The 22,390-nt window shown below is 33.0% G+C and overlaps 2 protein-coding genes and 1 non-coding gene across 3 annotated transcripts in view; 2 read left to right on the forward strand and 1 right to left on the reverse strand.

Annotated features, from left to right (window-relative positions):
• LOC123704179 overlaps positions 1–11,308 on the reverse strand; it is a 39,175-nt gene extending 27,867 nt beyond the window's left edge. Inside the window, exon 1 of the mRNA XM_045652489.1 lies at positions 11,031–11,308. The gene's annotated coding sequence lies outside the window, so the exon portion shown is untranslated. The remainder of the gene's footprint in view (positions 1–11,030) is intronic.
• A 465-nt stretch (positions 11,309–11,773) lies between these two features.
• Trnap-cgg lies at positions 11,774–11,845 on the forward strand. Its single transcript has one exon. It is a non-coding gene; the product is annotated as a tRNA-Pro (tRNA).
• An 856-nt stretch (positions 11,846–12,701) lies between these two features.
• On the forward strand, positions 12,702–19,179 carry LOC123704180 (cyclin-dependent kinase 4). Its single transcript, XM_045652491.1, has 7 exons — positions 12,702–13,015; positions 13,954–14,122; positions 15,224–15,365; positions 16,012–16,179; positions 16,859–17,019; positions 17,849–17,984; positions 18,639–19,179. Exons 1-7 carry the CDS (start codon positions 12,904–12,906, stop codon positions 18,723–18,725), a joined length of 975 nt encoding a protein of 324 aa, XP_045508447.1. The 5' UTR covers positions 12,702–12,903; the 3' UTR covers positions 18,726–19,179.
• The last annotated feature ends 3,211 nt before the right edge of the window (positions 19,180–22,390 follow it).

Raw genomic sequence — 22,390 nt, forward strand, 5'->3', positions numbered from 1 at the left:
AAGAATTGTTATGTAGCGAGTGTTTGTAAACAAATTTGATTTTTTACAATGTTTATCAGAAGAACTTAAGTACTTTATCACTAATCTTAATATTTCTACGATAATCATCGTGATAAATTATATACAACTTATTTCTTTTTATGTTAACACAAACACAACGTGAAATAAGCTATAGAAAATTCTTCTCATATTGATAAATTAAATATTTTTTCATTTTCATTTTTCATTTCATATAGAAAAATACACGTGAATTCAATTATGCTAAATGAACATAATCGTAAACGAAAATAGTACAGTTAAAATGTATAGAAGTATTATTAATGAAGCTATCTCTACCAGACAACACGCGAACACAAAAATACAAAATATATATTTTCACAAATTATCACACCCATTACTTACAGCCCATATAAAAATTCACATAATAACTTACATATTATCAAATACAGTTAATTTATACTACAACTTAATATGCAGGGTTTGTCCGCATGTGCGAATCAAATTTATTATTCGGTCACCGTCTGACCCATCATTATGTTTGGTTATCGAACTACTACACGTACTAAATACTGTATAACTGTGACATAAACTGAGTAACTCAATCTATATGTACTAAAACTGAAGTTTTTTTGTTTGAACCCGTTACCATACTGATCCCATTTACTAGATTTGAATAATCATTTCAGTTTAAGATTGTCCTTTAATCGAGAAAGGGTAGCCTTATAATATTATCATCAAGCTATTATGAGTGAGAATTAAACACAATAGCTTAGATACAATAGTCCAGTTTTTCTTGTTATTTTGGACATTAGGTTCGGAGCTTTAGTGAGGAGTTCATTGTAGGTTTTTAATAAGCGAAATACTGGCGAGTTTGAAACGAGAGTTGATCTGCAAGTTGGAACGCTTCTAGAAGCACTTTTGAATCTTCAATACTTACATATTTTTAACATTTACCTACTTATTCCTACTTATTCGCATGAATTAGGTATTTAATGAAACGAAATATACGCTGTAAGTACTACAACGTCCTTAGTTAAATACGATTGTTTATAATGAACAAAAATTTAATTAAATTCAACACTTGGCAACACAAAAATAATGTCCTAGCTATTCAGGTCAGCATACCAGGACATACGCATCACAAATATTTGATCGAAACCGCTATGTTTAACTGTAGGTACCTATCACGATTGACTAATGTATAAACAGAGTACATATTTATAAAGTTTTCTTATGTACTTACTGTCTTGTATATTACTAGCTGTGCCGCGCGGTTTCACCCGCATTACTCCGCTCCTGTTGGTCTTAGCATGATGATAACTATATAGCCTATATTACACGTGGATAATGTAGCTTTCGAATGTGAAAGAATTTTTAAAATCGGTCCAGTAGTTTATGAGCCTATTCATTACAATCAAACTCAAACTCAAACATTCATTTATTCAATTAGACTACTATTTAGTAGCACTTTCGAATCGTCATTACACAAGTATTTTTAACATTTACCACCGATTCGGAAAGCAGTATCTATGGAGAAGAATAGGCAAGAAACTCCATAGTTAGTTGCTCTTTTAAAATCATGTCAATATTACATAATATGTAACTTATATCTAACTACATAATATATCATAATAGTTATGCCAAAGAACAGACTGTCCTGTGGTTTTTACGCGACAACCCTCCATGGGTCTCCTCCATGGGTCCGTCCTCCATGGGTCTAATCAAACAAACAAACAAAGTTTTCCTCTTTATAATATTAGTGTAGATGAGCGAAAGAGACAACTTAAGCAAAAATAGTGGCTAATTAGCCACTATTTTTATTAGTAATTACTAATTAGTAATTAGCCACATTTCGATTTCGAGCGCTAACTTTTACACTTTCTACTTATTCTATCATTGCAGATAAGATTAAATAAATAAAATAAATAAAGCTTTATTTTATCCATAAGATATAGTTACAGTTTCAGTTACAATTTAAGTACTAGGTAGGTTTCTATATGGACCCCGTACGGGTAAAAGCCTCCCCCAAAGAATGCCACTTGTCCCTGTCTTGGGCTAAGTTCAGCCAAGATTTGCAGATAACATTATTATCTCAATTACCAAATAGGCTACTATTTACGAGTGACGCCATGGGTTCCAGCTAGTTATTCATAAGTCCACTTTACGCACGTAACTAAACTATGTAGGTCACGCGTCACCTGTCGTACCGTTACGAGACGTACCTTCCAACTGTTGATTATAAATGTTTATTTAGTACTAAATGTGTCTAGATTGGAAATGTAGCTAGATTGTGCTAGACTAGGCTAGGAGGTCGAATAATTAATATAAATAAATAAATATTTCAGGACAATTTTCACACACGGTAGGATATCTCATACTAAGCTATCGCTTATGTTATGGAAACCAAATGGCAAATGAACATACATAATATATAATTTTGAATATAAATATGTACTCATATACATAATTAACACCCATACAGCAAACATCTACAAAAGGTATTTGCCATGGGTGGGAATCGAACCCACGACCTCTGGCTTGGAAGCAGTCTACACTCTACAGTGAGGGAGAATAGAAAATACCTACATTTTGTATGCTTTAGGGAATATTTAAGTGAATTTCATTAAAAGCAAGGTGATCTTCGTATTTCTGTGTTATTGGCTATACACTATTTGTATATAAGACATTAATTTTATCAAACTGAATTTAAAGAAGAATATGTATGTACGTATTGTGCCCTTTGTTTTCCCTTTTCATTAAATGTTGTCAAACTGCAAACGAAACGTCTGTTGATAACACTAACTAGATACCTACATGTTTTTAGACAGAATATTTTTAAGTTAACTATGAAATCAGAATTTTGATTATGATAACTTATACCGTAGACCTAGTACAGTGCGATTCAAACTTAATTTCTTTATTTCAGGCAACAAAATATGTAGTTACAGTTAAAGGTCTTAATATAATTTAAAAACTACGGCCCATATGAACAAAACTACATAATGGCGGCTCGGAACATCGTACGATCCCACCGATTGCACAGAAAACAATTTGAGGTAATCGGGATGTCAAGGGACCCGTGCGCACCCGCACTCGCACCTGCGCCTAACTTCCGAATCGAACTAGGTATACATATTGAAAAAAAAAAATATCGAGAAGCGACCAAAGAAATTTTTCGTTCAAAACCTTTACCATCGTCAGCTAGGCTGTCACACTCTGGTGGTGTTACAAAATACGGATACAGTGAATCATTTGACATTACATTCGAGTTTACGTAAACTTTGTGACGTCACACGGGTTTTACGGTTTTGCAAACGGGCGGGAGGATGTTTTGTAATTTGTAGGTATGTACTTACTTGTTATGTGTGTTGTAGTGTTAATGAATTTCACTATTTATAGCACAGACTAATACCTGTGCTAGTAACTAACTAGCTATCAATAAAAAAAGACCGACGCCGACGTCATCTGTACTATATTATAAAATTTGATGAGGCTAGTTTTACTTATATTTTGTGAAGTTCTAAAAACTAGCCTCATCAAATTATTGGGTTCAATAGGTCATTAGTTGTTTGCTTTGTGAAAATAATTATATTATTCAAATTAAAAAAGTTATATTTTGGAATAAACATTGTTCTCTAAGGGAAAATAAAACAATTGAGTTTTCAGTCAACCTAAGAACTTAATACATCTTTATAAATAAATTTCTGGACTGTCTGCAGAACTTGGCACACATTAATTAGATCTCATTTCTTTTTTGGCAAATTAAGTCAACGATTGAACTCGGCTCCAATTTTTACATTTATGTTTTTGGTGGGATATCATTACTTTTTGTACAGAAAATTACTCTGCAAATTTGATTTAGGTACTTTATGAATATAATACTTTTTATATACGATTTTTTTTATATTTTTTCTTGCGGATTCTTTGTATGGTTTGTTTAGTATTATTTTCTATATTTTCTTGTATGTTATGAATGTCAGCGCACATTGCCCCGTCATTATCTGCAATTTTTTAAACTCGTTTTCTGTTTAAAAGATTACATGATTTTCTAAACATCCAGCGTGAATATGTACACACACTATTAAAAAGATGCAAAGATCGTTGTAGAAGAATCGTCGCTTTACTCCATGACGAGATTTTGAAATTTTACTCTAAACGCGCCTAAAGATGTTTCACTTATATTAATATTAATATTACGCAAATTAAATCATTTCGACCTTCGACAAAGCCTTCTTCCATTACACTGAAATTAAAAATAAACTAAACACTCATAAATAAAGAATAAAGAAATGTGAATTTGTAAAATTATATATTATTTTTAACTGTATGAGCAATATTTTTATTACAATTTTCTTTTATTTTACGTTTAATAATAGTTTTGAATAAAGAAATCATGCAATCGAAGTAATCCGCCCTAGCGATACTAGCGCGAGTGAGTGTGATGTCAGAGGCGCATCGAATCTACAGATGTTTCGCGCTAAAATATGTAAACTTCAATAATCTATATCTCAGTCATTTATTGATGGATTTCAAAATTTTTTTCGGCCACTGACTAGTTTTGATCTATTTTTTAAGACTAGTAAGGTGAATATACTATTTTCTATTTTTTTAAACTTTTCCATTTTTCCATACAAACAAAATTAATGTCATTGAAAAAAAAATTAAATACAAATAAATTCAGTATTTTCTGATTTTTTTCTTTGTACACTCACTATTACCTAGCTGATTACAAAATTTGAACTTTCTAGGTCATCTGGAAGTGGGTTAGGTTTTGTATATGTCTATAAGTCAGTCAGTCTTAAAAATTGCGATTTTTGGATATTAATATCTGCGCAACTGTTTAATCTGTATTTATGAAATTTAAGGTTCTTGTTTATCTTGAGGTCCTCTTGATATGTACCAAATTTGGTTTATTTAACTTAAATAGTTTTCGAGTTATAAGGGGGTGAAAAGTGGCTCGAAATGGTTCGTGTAAATATACACACGGCTGCTGCTCGCCAGTTCTCTTCGCTTGAACTCGGCTTGACACGCTGCCGCGTGTCTAGATAAAGCTGAAGAGTTTGTTTGTTTGAAAGCGCTAATCTCAGAAACTCTAGTCCGACTTGAAAAATTCTTTCAGAGTATCTCCGGCATCGGCCGTATTTTTAACCGACTTCAAAAAAAAGGAGGAGGTTATCAATTCGGCCGGTATATTTTTTTTTTTTTATGTATGTACACCGATTACTCCGAGGTTTCTGAACCGATTTACGTGATTCTTTTTTTGTTCGATGCGGGATGGTGTCGAATTGGTCCCATAAAAATTTTATTCGGATAGGCCCAGTAGTTTTTATTTTATGAGCATTTTTGTATGTAGGTATTTGTAAATTTTGCAAGTGCAAGTTTGAAGTCGGTTGTTTTTAACGCAGTTATCACTTGTTACACTTATCTTTTACTATAAGTTATAACTGCTTTCCGAATCGGTGGCAAATGTTAAAATTATGTAATGACGAATCAAAAGTGCTTCTAGAAGAAGTCTAATTGAATAAATAAATGTTTGAGTTTGAGCACAGTACTAATAATAAACATAAGCTTTCCGACTGCGGCTTCGCCCGCGTTTTCAAAGAAAAATCCGCATAGTTTCCGTTCCCGTGGGATTTCCTGGATAAAACCTAGCCTAAGTTGCTCAGTGAAAATGCAGCTTTCTAATGGTGAAAGAATTTTTGAAATCGGTCCAGTAGTTTATGCGTGAAAACTGAGAACCATACATACATACATACATAATTACAAACCTTTCCTCTTTATAATAGTATCTATTACTCTATATATTGTAATACTGTGGTTTGAGTTTGAAAAGTTTGCGTTATCTGCCTGTATGTTTTGCATTTGCAATAGAAAGTTCTTTATAGTGTTTCACAGTCATTTCGATTTTATAAAAGGAGGTTATCAGTGCAGTGTATTCTAATATAATATTAAAAATGCGAAAGTCTATCTGTTTGTTACACTTTCGGGCTAAACCACAACATGTATTTGTGCAGCCATCTTGATGTGATTGATAAAATATTCAACAAAAACATTTCTTTCATTTAAAACCTGCAGTTCCTGATATTAGCGTGTCCAAACAAACAAACAAACTCTTCACCTATTGATTATGATGTATAACATTATTTTTAACTATCCAGGTATTCAATATGCTAAATCTTTAAAAAACTTATACCTATATAACGGAATTTAATTCGGTTTTTAGTTATAATAGATGGAGTGGAAAGCGGACAAAGTCGCGGGCGGATAGCTAGTAGTTAAAAATATTTTTTAATCTATTTATCGTATATTGCAACTAATAATATTGTAAATAAAGGCATATTAATTGAAACGGAATTACGCGCGAACGGTGATGCGTCTACTGCCGGTGTTAAACCGGTTCCCAGGTATTTGGGTTACAGACACACGCCCTTGTGGATATCTATGTATATAGAAAAATGATATATAGGTCCCTTGTAGCCTTTAGCACTGGAAGAATACATAGGGTGGGAATATTAAATAGGCTCTGAAGTCTGGAGGAAAAGTTCTTGATAACTGGAGGTAGAGCTTTAGAGCTAGCGCGCAAGAGCAACTTTTGTCTCCGCAACTATTTCGTCTCTCCCATCAACTCTATGGGCTAGTAGGTAAGAAAGTGCGCTCACGTAGCGACGCAACTCCCCATAGAGTTGATGGGAGAGACAAAATAGTTGCGGAGACAAAAGTTGCTCTTGCGCGCTAGCTCTACTGGATTCCTTTCAGTTTTTAGTGTTCCCTATCCATAGGGTAAAACGGGACCCTATATTACTAAGCCTCCGCTGTCTGTCTGTCTATCTCCAGGCTGTATCTCATAAACCGTAATAGCTAGAAATAGCTATAACAACAAATACTAAAAATTAAAATATTAAGGGGTTTCCGCATAGTACGTACGTAAGCGAGTACGATTCGCACTTAGCTGGTTTTTAGGGTTCCGTAGCCAAAATGGCAAAAACGGAACCCTTATAGTTTCGTCATGTCCGTCTGTCCGTCTGTCCGTCTGTCACAGCCGATTTACTCGGAAACTATAAGTACTACAGTGATGAAATTTGATGGGAATATGTGTTGTATGAACCGCTACAAAAATATGACACTAAATAGTAAAAAAAAGAATTGGGGGTGGGGCCCCCCATACATGTAACTGAGGGATGAAATTTTTTTTTTCGATGTACATACCCGTGTGGGGTATCAATGGAAAGGTCTTTTAAAATGATATAAAGTTTTCTAAAAAACATTTTTCTTAAAGTGAACGGTTTTTGAGATATCAGCTCTCAAAGTCGTAAAAAGTATGTCCCCCCCCCTCTATTTTTATAACTACGGGGTATAAAATTCTAAAAAAAATAGAGGTGATGCATGCTAATTAACTCTTTCAACGATTTTTGGTTTGATCAAAGTATCTCTTATAGTTTTTGAGATAGGTTGATTTAACTGTAAATAATAAGTTTATTATATTTGCTGCTACGGAACCCTTTGTGCGCGATTATTATTAGTCTTGTATCGAATTGAAGAATGAAATACCTACTACCTAGGGTTTTTGTTTTTTTTAGCTTGTTCGATTCTCCGGGATGGTAAGTGAATTCGAAAATCTTTAAATGCAGTTCTATTTCTTTATTAAAATAAAGCAATGTTCCTTTTAGCAAAATTAGCTTTATCATGGACCCAATAAACAATATTCGTCCATGGCTTTATACAGTATTTCAAGTACTTTTGTTATTTTGATCAATTCTACCGCTAAGGCCCAAGTCGTGCACGGGCTACAGCTACTAATATTATAAACGCGAAAGTTTGTAAGAATGTCTGTTTGTTGATCGGGTCTGTATGAAATTTGGTACTGCGTCACAGCGAAATTCGTATGGGGAATCAAAGCTTCCCCATACGTCCGCTAGGGGCGCTGTTCGATTTCCCATACTAATTCGGCTGTGGCCTGTGACGCAGACGCGATAGTAACGTTTCGTACTCGATCAAAATTCAAACTCACACTAGGCCTACAGAGAATAGAGATATATTATAAAGATTATAGTCTCGATTCGGGCTAATTTTCATGTGGGTACCACGCGAGTGACGCCGCGGGTTCGAGCTAGTCAATAGATATCGAAGTCACATCTAAGTTTTAACTTAACTAGGGTCATTGCGCCTGTTCGCGTCCACCTGCCTATTCGCGTCCATTTTGCGGACATCTTTTAGAAAATTCACGAAAATAAGTATACTTTAAGTAAAATTGTAATAAGAAAAATTTCCGATAATACCTCAATGTATAAGGTACATGCACACATATTCAAAATATGCCTGCGCTCCGCCTATCCTATTTAAAACGCGCGGGATTTTGAAATAAAAATAGTGCGCAGCGTCGCGTTTGACGGTAAGTATCTTATTGTTAAATGTGAATTTTTGAATATGTAACTGTTTCTTTACTTTGCTAACAAAACATGGAATAGTATGAATTATAAATCAGCTTATTTCTTTTACAATTAATAGCTAAAATAAGGTGGACGCGAATTACTACACCGAATTTGTACAACTTCCATTTTGCGTCCACGGTGGGCGCAAACTATACCTATAGTGCATAACAATAGAACATATTGCGTCCACATTGTTTTTCATTACGTAGCAATGAATTTTTTGTTAAAATGTGTTATTTAAAATAGATTGTAAATTTTTGACTAAGACCACAAGTTGATAATTTAAATTTTCATTCAAATTAGCAAATTTTGATGCTATTTTTTCATTTTAAAAGTGTATTCTGTGAATGAGACTTGATCATCAATTTGATATCCGTCCGTCAGTATGTCCGTCTGCCGGTCTTTCTTTCTGTCAAGACCCTTTTTCTCAGAAACGCGTGGAGGTATAAAGCTGAAATATATATTGAATACTCAAACCTACGGTCCCTTGAAGCAGTGAAAAAATCAAACTTATAAGCAAAAAATACAGCCGTTTATGCTGCAAATTTTCGCAAATTTCGTCATTCGCAAGGGAATCAAAACCTACAGGGTACTTTACGTGAATACAGACACTTGAAGTTTGGTACGAAGCAACGTCTTATATCACAAATAAGGGAAACATTGAAAAAATAATCATTTACAGTTAAAACATACGAAAAAAATAGGTTAATACGGAAGCCTCGATGTGCAAGTCCCACTCGCATTTGGCCGGTTTTTATTAAATAGCTATATTCGTAAATAAATAATTCATTAAAATCTATTTTTTATTTGCATTTATCTGATAAAATATCACCCAATACACTCTTAATTCCTTTTCTAAGCTGGTGGACGCGAACTGGTCCACGGGTGGACGCAAACTGGAATTTTTGGACGCGAACTGGGTAAAACGCCTAATTCTGCTATTTGTCTAGATAAATAAAAACCACATGATATTTCCAACACAATCGAAAGTAAATCTTAAAATAGACTATGTAATGAACACGTTACATAAATTTTGCGTTGAAATTTGTTCTGGAACATTTTTATTTTCTCCTTCAAACTTTCCAACTGCACTAAGTGGACGCGAACAGGCGCAATTACCCTATAGCAAGTAAACCGATAACTAAGTTATCTTCACGCATAGGTGGAAACTCGGGTCACGCCAATGATTATCTAGGTAGGTATGGTAATTAGAAATCCTAACGTGCCGCCATTTTCTTTTTCAATCTATACTTTGGCGTGTTATTTTAATTTCGTTGTAATTAGCTATTACGGTTAATAAGTGGGTTTAATTATTATGGTGATACAAACGTGCTTTGTTAATTATATCTATAGATTCTATACTAATATAATAGGTACCTAAAGAGGAAAGGTTTGTAATTATGTGTGTATGTATGGTTTTCACGCATAAACTACTGGACCGATTTCAAAAATTCTTTCACCATTAGAAAGCTGCATCTTCACTGAGCAACACAGGCTAGGTTTTATCCCGGAAATCCCACGGGAACGGGAACTATGCGGGGTTTTCTTTGAAAACGCGGGCGAGGCTTGCAGCCGCAGGCGGAAGCCGGAAAGCTATGTACCTAGTAAATTATAAAACTTTATACCTATGCAGAACATACCGTGCTTTATCACAAAAAAAAATAACACATTAGGTACCTACATATAGGTAGTAACTAGCCTGTGTTACATTTTCCGTAGTAAATATAGGACACTAACTAGCTGCGCTCCGCGGTTTCACCCGCGTTGCTCCGCTCCTGTTGGTCTTAGTATGATGATAAATAGCCTAATAGCCTTCCACGATGAATGGGCTATCTAACACCGAAATAATTTTTCAAATCGGACCAGTAGTTCCTGAGATAAGCGCGTTCAAAAAAACAAACAAACTCACAAACTAGTATAGATTTTAGGGCATCACTCATAACATAAAAATACCTACCTAGTTACTTACCTATATTCACATAATTATTATCTGAAAATGAGCTTTTTTCTAGATAGAAAAACTTAAATACCTACCTGTCACACCTGTGTTGTGTAAATATTCGGTAATGTAGGTACCTTGTATGTACTTCGATTGGCAGCGAACCGGTGAAAATTGCAATTAGTTATTAGGTAGGTGGTATGAAATAAGATACGTCCATGGAATTAAGTAACAATATGATTCATTCGTAATTCTATGTCAAATGCGTTTCACATCCGTATTCTTTTTATTTAATTTGTCTTTATGATGAAACTTTAAACAATTATTAACAAATAGGTAGGTAAGTTTTATGTAAATAAATTCTTCAAAATATTTTTCTACTGTAGTAGAGTAATGAGGAGTAATGTAATGTAGGTAGGCAATTGTTAAAAAAATTCTAGCTTAATTTAATGATTAATTATAATCTATTTAACTCAGAACAAATCTACCTAATTATAAAATTAATGACTTATGTAATTCTGTTTTTAAAAAAGATGGTTTTTAAATTTGAAAGATTTCTTCGTTACCGGAAAAGGAAATTCTAGTATTACCTTAGATTCTGTTGTTATTAAAAAAATAATTATGTTTTAAGGATAAGATAGGTATACAGTAAAAATACTTACTTTAGCAATGGTAAATAAATGATTTTAAAAAACAAATCAAAAGTATGTTAAATGTAGCAAAAAACGTCACACATTTTCTTATTTCTCACAATTGTAACTTTCACCACACCATCACAAAGTTCCGCTTACACAAACTGATAATTATTAAATAATATTTCACTTATTTTAATACAAATATTTTTAGATTACATTAAATTTTATTTTCATTTATTAAAAAAGTTTTCAAACTGTTTTCTGTCGTATACAATCGGCCATATTACGAATACCTGCGCGCGCAACACAACTCGAAGTAAACTGACTCAATTCAATGAATCCGTATAAGCCTGAGAGACAGAGATAACAATGGCGATTCAGTAATGAAAGACAAGGATAGATATAGGGTGTGATATAGCGGTAATTTTTTTCTCCTTTCGTGAACAACTTTCTAAAAACAGCTAGGTGTTTTCTTATTTACTACAAAATTGTGATAATATTGATTTTTATTTCATGCATTTTATCGATTTATGGAATAAATTCAAAGCGGGATTTTTTTAATACCTAACAAAAAATATTAACCATTTGTGAAAATTAAGAGAAAATCATTTTAGTAATGGTAATAAAAATAGCCATATCTTCCTATAAAATTAAGAATTAAATTAATGAAGTACATAAATAAATATATAATTTAAAAAAAATTTTGCTCAAATAATTCTATACGTCATATGTTTTATCAAATGATCTTTAATTTCGACTTCATCACATGTGGCTCGTTGGTCTAGGGGTATGATTCTCGCTTCGGGTGCGAGAGGTCCCGGGTTCAAATCCCGGACGAGCCCGTGAAAATTCCTTTTTGCCATTTTAATTTTATAATTTTTGGTGTTTTTGGATCTCTATTTATTTGAATCTCCAATAATCTCGATTGTATTAAATAAACAATAATTGTTTTGTTCATAAAATACGCAACTCTGGAATTTTCTTTGTAATAAATAATAATATTATGTATTCCGTAATAACGTTATTGTTTATTCAAAATTAAAATTTTTAGTTATAGGTAGGAACTAGGAACTAGGAAGTAAAAAATAAAAATATTTTTTATTTCTCTGCACTTCTGGCTAGTTGGCTACTGCAGCTAGTTATACGACTTGTAGATATATTCTGAATATGCTGTAAGTGTAATTTTTATATGAAAGACATCTAGTGTGCATTTAATAAAGTGAATAAAAATTTATACATTTGTAGGGCAATACCTAACGTTAATTTTATTTAGGTACTGCTCGATTGTTAATTAAATTAAAAAAAGACGTGTGGCACTCGGGGACTGCCGATTGCATGCCTTCAAGCCACACTTCCGTGCCCGTCAGAGTGGGGAGCGTGAGGCTTTTTCGTTACGGAATTTCTGGATTCGGTCCCCGCGCTCAAGGCCCGCGATAGAAGCTATGCAATAGTTGTATACGTAGTATATTATTATTAGTCTGTGGCAATAGCTTAAAAAAAATACAAAATTTTAGTACACACAACTTGTTTCTGGCCCAAATTCAAATATAAATATGTACTTCAATTTGAACTAGATGGCGCTATTTAAAAAAAATCGTCATATAGCACTGTCTGTGAAGCAGGTCAATTAAATATTTTATACTACTATCGCTCCTGTGACTTTTCATTTATCCGGTTTATACGCCAGGTGTTTTTAGAATATCTTTGAGAACCCACCCGTTTCCCCGCACCCCGCAAAAGTTTTAACGACAGTTTGTCCTTGTAAAACTTTTTGTAATGTGTAATGTGTTCATGATAACTTGTTTAATAACAATGTAAAGACGGGAAGACGTTGTGTTTGTTAGTGTTTTTGTTCTCAAATATAGTTTAGATACAGCGATAAAGTTATAGGTGTTTAAAAATGTCTAGTGCAAGTAGTAGCAGTACACCCCCGACGATGGCATCGATTAACGATGTCAGTGCATTATTCCAAACAGCTAAGAAATATGAGGAATTGAACGTTATAGGAACAGGTATTTGTAAAAGTGCAGTATTTAAATTTAATCATAACCTAGTATGTACGCCATGTGCCGGTCAAATATTTCGCGCATTTTTTAGTGTACAATGCATTTTTTTATTTATACATTGTTTGCATAAAAATTATCTATATTTTGGCATGCATATAAACATAGAAAATAGTTCTTATGTAAGGTTATAAGCAGTAAAAATTATAAAATAAAAAACCCGGATTTTGATTATTCCGACAAGTTATAGAGAGAGATGCACTCATTACTTGATATCTCCGTCCCACTCTTTCAAGGGAGTGTTTGTTGTGTTATATGATTATATTTTATTCAAATTTCTGCTATATCCACTTATTTTAAGGCTTAGAATCCATTGCATTATTAAGGAAACTGGTTCCCCTGTTTAAAACATACAATTTTGTTATTTGTTATTTTTATAATTTGAAACTTTAAATAGTTCACTCAAGTTAAGTTTATAATTGAGTTTAAAACAGCTTTTATAAATACATAACATATGAAATCAAATTTCAAGTTTATTCTTACCACCTCGTAAAAATGTTTTTTTTTTTCTACAATGTAGGTAACTTTATTTTACTTAAAAACTTTCTTGAAAGTGTAACATTCTTATAGTGTAGTAATATTATAAAGCTGAAGAGTTTGTTTGTTTGTTTGAACGCGCTAATCTCAGAAACTACTGGTCGGATTTGAATAATTTGTTGGGTTTTAGATAACCGATTTATCGAGGCATGCTATAGGCTATATATCCCTCCAAGACCACCAGGAGCGGAGCAATGCGGGTAAAACCGCGAGTTACAGCTAGTCACATTATAAATTCACATAATATTTTATAAACAAAAACTTAATTATTCATTTAGTCCAATTATAATGTTTTATTTTGAAGCTTTCATCCTTATAATTACTTTCTCATATACAATAACCATATACAGGAGCATATGGCACAGTATACAAAGCTAGGGACTTACATAACGGAGGTCAAATAGTCGCAATGAAGAAGGTTAAAGTGGCCCTCACAGAGGATGGCATCCCGCTGTCTACGTTACGAGAAATAGCACTCCTGCGGCAACTGGAGGCTTATAGACATCCTAATATCGTCAGGTATGTCTTTGATCTACTACCTATATTCTAGTAATATGATAAAGCTGAAGAGTGTTTTTGCTTGAACGCGCTAATCCCAGGAACTATTGGTTTGAAAAATTATTTTGGTGTTAGATAACTCATTTATTTAGGAAGGCTATACACTATTTATCATCATGCTGAGACCAATAGGAGCGAAGCAATGAGCTTAATGATTAATAAATAAATAATAAATAAATAAATATTATAGGACATTATTACACAAATCGACCTAGTCCCACAGTAAGCTCAATTAAGGCTTGTGTTGTGGGTACTAGGCGACGATAAATATAATATTTAATAAATACATATTATATAGATAATAACACCCAGACCCAAGAACAAATAATTGAGTTCATCACACAAATATTTGCCCTGACCGGGGATCGAACCCGGGACCGTCGGCTCAGTAGGCAGTTTACCACTGCGCCAACCACGTCGTCATTGGATTGTAACTTGGAAAATGTTTGTTAGAACACTTATTTGTAACAGTATGAAATAATATGTGTGTAAATGCATGCTTTATGTACTTGTTTTGGTGCATAATAAACTTAAATAAATAATAAATAAATGCTAATAATACTATGTATCCTATTCTCATATCTAATTATCAAAATTTCATAACAGTTTGTTGAGGTAGGAGTACATAAATTATATACATAGTTAATTTTTAAATAAACTGCCATACATTTAAAATTCTTCAGGTATCTTGGTAAATCATGGTAAAATGCTTAGATTCTAGATTGCCATCATCTGTATAGCTTAGATATAGTTTCACCAACATGTGGAAAAGGAAAAAAAAATTGTGTCTGTGTTTTCATCAAACATCTTATTATATTCCAATTTTCTAATCTATACTAATATTATAAAGCTGAAGAGTTTGTTTGTTTGAACGCACTAATCTCGGGAACTACTTATCCGATTTGAAAAATTCTTTCAGTGTTAGATAGCCCATTTATCGAGGAAGGCTATAGACTATATATCATCTCGCTAAGACCAACAGGAACGGAGCAGTGTGGGTGAAACCGCGGGGCACAGCTAGTCTCTTATAAAGTATTTATAAAGTCTGTTCTTTCATTCCAGATTGCTAGACGTCTGCCACGGAGGTCAGTCCCTTGAACGGGAGCACCAATTAGTCCTTTTCCTGGTCTTCGAGCATGTGGAACAGGATCTGGAGTCCTATTTGAAGAGAGCACCTGGTCCGCTGAGCGAGAATCGGATTAGAGTAAGTTTTTGTTATTAAAATATGTATTAGTTATAAGAAGGTCATAAGTTTTTTTTATGAAAGTCATAGTCATTTACAAACAATTTTATGGTTTTCTCTCAATTTTAACTAATGCTTACTGGCCGTTCTATAACTAACCTGATTATTAAGATCGCTTACACAATCTTCACAAACTTTTATAATATTAGTAGGATAAAACTAGACACAAATTTTAAAAATATACAAAAACTAGCTGTGCCCCGCGGTTTCACCTGCTTGGCTTCGATCCTGTTGGTCTTAGCGTGATGGTATATACTATATAACCTAAAGCCTTCCTCGATTAATGGGCTATCTAACACCGAAATAATTTTTCAAATCAGACCAGTAACTAAGTTCCTGAGATTAGCACTTTCAAACAAACAAACACACAAACTCTTCAGCTTTATAATATTAAGTATAGATGTAAATAAATTATCTGAACTAAAACTACAATTTTTTTTCTGGTTTTAAATTTTTATTCTTAGCTTTCAATTTCAAATACTTTTAAATATTGATAAAAATCTACAGTACGGTGAAACACGCAGTATCGAAACTCATGATTTTAACTCACAATAAAAAAAAAAGGTTATTGTATTTAACTATTTATGTTATTCTTTCCAATTTCCAGAGCATGTCCTACGACATCCTCTCCGGCGTGGATTTCCTTCACTCGCACAGGATAGTACACCGAGATCTGAAGCCACATAACCTATTGGTGACTTCTGCGGGACGAGTGAAGTTGGCTGACTTTGGGCTCGCTAAAACATATGATACAGAGATGAAGTTGACTAGTGTGGTAAATTTTTAGAGATTTATGTAATACTAACTGTGCCCTGCGGTTTTACCCGCATTACTACGCTCCTGTTGGACTTAGCGAGATGATATACAGCATATGGCCTTCGCTTAATGGGCTATCTAACATGGAAAGAATTTTTCAGATCGGACCAGTAGTTCCTAAGATTAGCGCGTTCAAACGAACAGACAAACTCTTCAGCTTTATCTTAATATATATAAATCTCGTGTCACAATGTTTGTCCTCAATGAACTCCTAAACCACTTAACCGATTATAATAAAATTCGCACATCATGTGCAATTCGATTCAACTTGAGAGATAGGATAGGTTTTATCCCAGAAATCCCTCGGGAACGGGAACTATGCGGGTTTTTCTTTGAAAACGCGGGCGAAGCCGCGGGCGGAAAGCTAGTAATATTATAAATTCAAATCCATTATTGCATACCAATACTTTTTTACATACATATTAGCAACCTTATGCAGTTCTTGCAATAAAATGGGTCATATTATGTTTCAATTAGGTACATTATATTATCACATAGATTTACACACAATAGATTTTCTATTGTGTCTGTGATTCCGGGGGCTGAGTTATTAAGACGGAAATAAATATAAGTATAGATACATAATTATTGAAGTATTGAGTAATAAATCACACTATTCCATTATAAAACCCTTCAAGGTGGTGACCCTCTGGTACCGTCCCCCCGAGGTCCTGCTCGGTGTCACATACAACACCGCAGTGGATGTATGGTCCTGTGGCTGTGTGCTCGCTCAGTTGCATACAAGGACTCCTTTGTTACCCGGCTCCTGTGATTCTGAACAACTGCATTGTATATTTAGGTGAGTTTCATTGCTGACACTCCTCTTTTAAAATATGTATTGAAGTGAAACTTCTTTGGGCGCGTTGAGAGTAAAATTTCATAGTCACGTTATGGAGTAAGGCCACGATTTTGGTATCTTCGAATTTTGCCAAAGTAGTTACACTTCTGACACGTGTGCTCGGATTTTTTTCATATAATAAATTGTAGTTCCAGAGATTGCGACTGCCATGTGTACATACATACTTTTACTTGTTTGTTTTGATGTTAATTTTTAATTTGTGTGTTTGTTTGACTTCTTTTTATGTTATTATATATTTTTATGTAAGTTTTGTTTCACTAGGGTCTTGAGATTGTGTAGTGTATCAGTGTAGACTGTAAATTATTGAACTTTCAAGTAATAAACTTTGTTAAATTATTAGAAAAGAAAAGAAAGAAAATAAACATTTATTAAATAAATATATTATGTACATATAAGCACAAATATACATAACTGTTAACATTACTCCTTTTTTATTTGCTATCATTTGATTGACTAATTCCTCGTTTCAAACTCAAACTTAAACATTTATTTATTGAATTAGACTTCTTCGAGAAGCACTTTTGAAACGTCAACACATATTTTTAACATTTACCACCGATTCGGAAAGCAGTATCTATGGAGAAGAATCGGCAAGAAACTCCATAGTTGCTCTTTTAAATCATTTCAGTATTACAATTTAATTTTACAAAATATGTAACGAACTGTACGTATATATCATATATATCATAATATGCCAAAGAATTGATTGACTGATTGTTTGTGTGTTCGTTTTTTTATAGTATATCCTTATTTTTTTTATTTTTTTCAGACTAATAGGCAGACCGCCACGACACGAGTGGCCAGACAACGTGTCCATAGTAGCGGACAGCTTCCCGGACTATCCTCCCCAAGATCTAGCCGATGTATTGCCCAGGATACACCCGCAAGCTTTAGATCTTATTAAGGTAAGAATATTTATTATTTATTAGCGGTCCGCCCCGGCTTCGCCCGTGGTACATATTTCGCAATAAAAGGTATGGCCTATGTTCTTTCTCAGGGTCTAAATATTGTCTGTGCCAAATTTCATCAAAATCGGTCCAGTAGTTTATGCGTGAAAACCATACATACATACATACAAACCTTTCCTCTTTATAATATTAGTATAGATTTATTAATTAGTTGTTCTCCGCGGTTTCACCCGCATTGCTCCGCTCCTGTTGGTCTTAGCGTGATGATATGGCCTATAGCCTTCCTCGATAAATGGGCTATCTAACACCAAAATAATTTTTCAAATCGGACCAGTAGTTCCTGAGATTAGCGCGTTCAAGCAAACAAATTCTTCAGCTTTATAATATTAGTGTAGATATTATTCGTATTTTCTCCAACAAGATATTTTTAAACTGATCAATAAAATATCTTTAATCTATATAAATCTCGTGTCACAATGTTTGCCCTCAATGGACTCCTAAACCACTTAACCGATTATGATAAAATTCGCACACCATGTGCAGTTCGATCCAACTTGAGAGATAGGATAGTTTAAATCTCAAATCGTTTTAGAGAAAGCGGGCGAAGCCGCGGGCGGTAAGCTAGTACTATATATTTTTATTTATTTTCAGGGTATGCTAGTATTCGACCCAGCGAAGCGACTCACAGCATTGGATTGTCTCGAACACCCATATTTTACGGATGAACCTTTATCATAATAATATGTGAAATAATAATGGTATGGAGAAAGTAATTTAGTGGCAAATGTACTGAAAAGTGTATTTTTTTAGTGTTATCGTGAAAAAAGACTAAAGTAAGTAATTTGACTTTTTGAAAGGAATGTATTGAAAAAAACTACAAGATTTTTTAAAAGATTTATTGTTTAAAAGAACATGGTGAGTTTACAAAATGATATTTTTTAAAACACATTTACACATTATAATAAAATTATTGTTTTAGAAATAATAACCTAAGAGGATGTTAGTACCATTTGTATAAGATAATTATTTGAAAATTGAAAAGCTTTTGCTTGATTAAAAAAGGTAAACAAATGAGACGAGAGATTTTTCCACAATATTTGTGCACTTTACATGAAAATTGAAAAAATTGGCCGCCGCCTTGGTACAGTGGTTGACGTGTGAGCTTAGAACCGGGGGGTCCCGGGTTCGATTCCCGGTGGAGAGGAAGAAAAAAAAATGTCTCGGTCTGGTAGGACACAGAAGGCTGGTCATCTACTTGTCCCTAAAGAAAAATTATAAATTTTTTGTATATTTTTTTGTTAAGTTACTTTCTCGATACCATTAAATATTCGTTGTGGTTAAGTGTTAAGTCTAAAATAACAAAACCCACCATTTTTTGTTCCGCATTTTAGTATTAACAATCTAGTTTTTATAATTTAGATTATGTTCTAGATCTTAGATTTAATTAATGATTATAATCGTAAGAAAATTGATTCCTTTTAAACGTTTTTTTTAATAATTGTAATGTTATTTGGTCTTATTGTACTTCTCGTAGTATAAAAATAAAATTGTGATTGTCAAAATCTCACGGTAAAACTGCTCAACAGAATGGAGTAAAATTTTGTTACAAAGATAGCCTGGAATAACAAATATAGGCTTGAAAAACTATTCAAGTACAATTCATATATTTTTATTGATTTAAAAGTGAATAAGTAAAAATATATTTTTTTCAAATTTTTTAAATAAAAAAAATCTATCATAATTAATATTTTTTGAAAGCCTTTACACATATAAATTACTAGCGGTACGCCCCGGCTTCGCCCGTGGTACATATTTCGCAATAAAAAGTAGCCTATGTTCTTTCTCAGGGTCTAAAGATTGTCTGTGCCAAATTTCATCAAAATCGGTCCAGTAGTTTATGAGCCTATTCGTTACAATCATACAAACAAACAAACAAACAAACAAAGTTTTCCTCTTTATAATATTAGTGTAGACAACTATAGTATTTTTTATAATATTATTTTGAGAAAGTGCTAAACTTGCTGATAAAGTTACTGATAGCCTATTCAACACTATCACGTATGTTTTCATCATAATTTAATAAAGAAAGAAAGAAAGAGGGATCACATGTAAAATAAATTAGACTTTTACTTGAACCATGGTTTTAATTTAGACCCAGTTTTGTAATAAGCCGGCTATGATATATAAAAAAGCTAGATACGTTACCCGCTCTCTATTTTGGCAAGAAAAAACTCAGGTAAGTGCCCGAGTTTCACTTAGTCACGCACCATTCAGCGTCGTGGCTGGACGTTCTTTTTATATTTTAATCGGCAGTTGTTATTACGAAGTACATGAGTGAGACATGTATTATGTCTCGTGCGTGAGAGTGAAAGAGAGAACAACTGTATTGGTGATAATGCGTTAGTAAGTAGGTATGTATTAATTACGCTGTTTTTTAGTGCAATGATGTTGGCGTATGCCGCGTCTACTAGTATAATAGGTCATAGTAAGCCGGAATATTTATAAATTGGCTTATATTTTTTCTCGGTATTACATTAACATCTATATATAAATAATGTTAAAAATTAAGAAATAATTTAGTTAAGTTTTCGTAATACGTCGTTCGTCGATGTTTTTATAAGCTGTCGTTCCTCGCCAAATAAAGTTATTTTTACATAATTTTGTTATTGTTTTATTTAACTCATTTAAAGGCGTTAAAACAGTAAATGTTAAGTTTAATAAATTATTATTTTTTAAGAAAATTAGCGGAAAAACAATGGGAAAAAGTTCATATTCTGGTAATATATAACATAGTATACTTAACCTAGTCTCCAATTTTTTTACAAAATGGTTCAGTAGTTTCGGTGTTATCGAGTTTCAAACAAAACTTTTTATAAAAGTATTGATAAATCTATTGTAAAAATGTATGGATGTTTGTTACTCTTTCACGCGAAAACTATTGAAACGATTTTGATGATACTTGGCAGGTTATGAACTAGAATAACTCTTAATTTATAGAAATGATTGCTTTTGCCCGCGGTTTTGTCCGTACACGTTTAAACGCTAATACTATAAATACTTAAAATAAGGTGAAGGAATAAAAAACATAAATATTGTAAATGGTTTATTATAAAATTATAAAAATACAAAATCATAGTAGATTATAAATATTTTAAAGTGCATAATATACAAACACATTGAGTATTTTTCAAAGTGAGATCCATATATACAGAAAACTATTATATTGATGATTTCTATGAAAAATCTTGTGATCTAAGATCCTAAATAATGCGAATCTACACTCGACTCATCTTTCACAAATTAAAGTTTTTAACTAGGTATTTTTCGGAACAAATGTCGTTAGAATTGCCAAAAAAATATCGATAAATTATTAATCAAATCTAAAAATATGTAATGCCGACTTCGATGATCTTCCTACAAAACATACAAACAGAATTTACTTCGTTGGATAGGAGTGAAGATTAACCTTATTTGGGATCTTGTATTATTTACATAGTTAATTGTGTCATTTTAAATTTCTTTTTTCATATTTTTGTGTGACTTGCACCAGTATTTCATAGTTATAATATTAAATGTCGTACACTAATAATTATATTATTATTGTGATTGTCTGTTAATTACGGTTCATTTTACATCAAAAGAACGTAGAGCTAGAGCTGTGAGTTAGAGCATTCGTTCGTGATCTTTTAGTGTTTTTAAACGAGAACTCGTATTCAGTGTTGTTCAGTATAAGAACATTGCATAGAATCTTTTCGAACGCACTAAGAACAACGAAAAAATGCTCTACGCCTGTTTACACTAAAATGATTTGACATAGTGGGGTTAGAAAAGGGTTAGAATGAGCATTTGCTTGTTTATAATAAAAGAAAAAAAAACTGTTTTAAATTTCCCGCTTTATTTTTTATGGCAGTGCAAACAAAGGAACATTTGGGCTAACTACATTAATGTTAAATGGTCTCCACTAATTTTAAATGGTCTCTTCCATAATTTCTGTCTGCATAATTGACCGCAACTCAAAAAGGTATTAACGAATTGCGTATTTTCTTGATAAATATGGCCGATGGAGGTTTTCTTGGTAAATATGTTCGGTGTATGATTATTTTGGAAGGAAAAACCTACGTCTTTTGAAAGAATATGTATTTATTTACTTGATGTCAGCCCGCGTATTCGTGCAGTTTATATAATCGCGTGACAGCCAATCCATACTATGTATACTAATATACTAATCCATAGTCCATACTAATATTATAAATGCGAAAGTAACTCTGTCTGTATGTTACTCAATCACGCCTTAACTACTGAACCAATTTGCATGAAATTTGGTATAGAGATATTTTGATACCCGAGAAAGGACATAGGCTACTTTTTACCCCGGGAAATAGGATAGGTTTTATCCCGGAAAT

Source organism: Colias croceus, chromosome 28, assembly GCF_905220415.1.
Source record: "Colias croceus chromosome 28, ilColCroc2.1".
NCBI lineage: Eukaryota > Metazoa > Arthropoda > Insecta > Lepidoptera > Pieridae > Colias > Colias croceus.

What these genes read in the sequence shown, in the direction of transcription:
- LOC123704180 (XM_045652491.1), top strand. Translation starts at nt 12,904, where the DNA reads ATGTCTAGTGCAAGTAGTAGCAGTACACCCCCGACGATGGCATCGATT. An exon ending in AGACATCCTAATATCGTCAG is followed by an intron (nt 14,123 to 15,223) that starts GTATGTCTTTGA and finishes CTTTCATTCCAG; the next exon opens with ATTGCTAGACGTCTGCCACG. An exon ending in AGATGAAGTTGACTAGTGTG is followed by an intron (nt 16,180 to 16,858) that starts GTAAATTTTTAG and finishes AAACCCTTCAAG; the next exon opens with GTGGTGACCCTCTGGTACCG.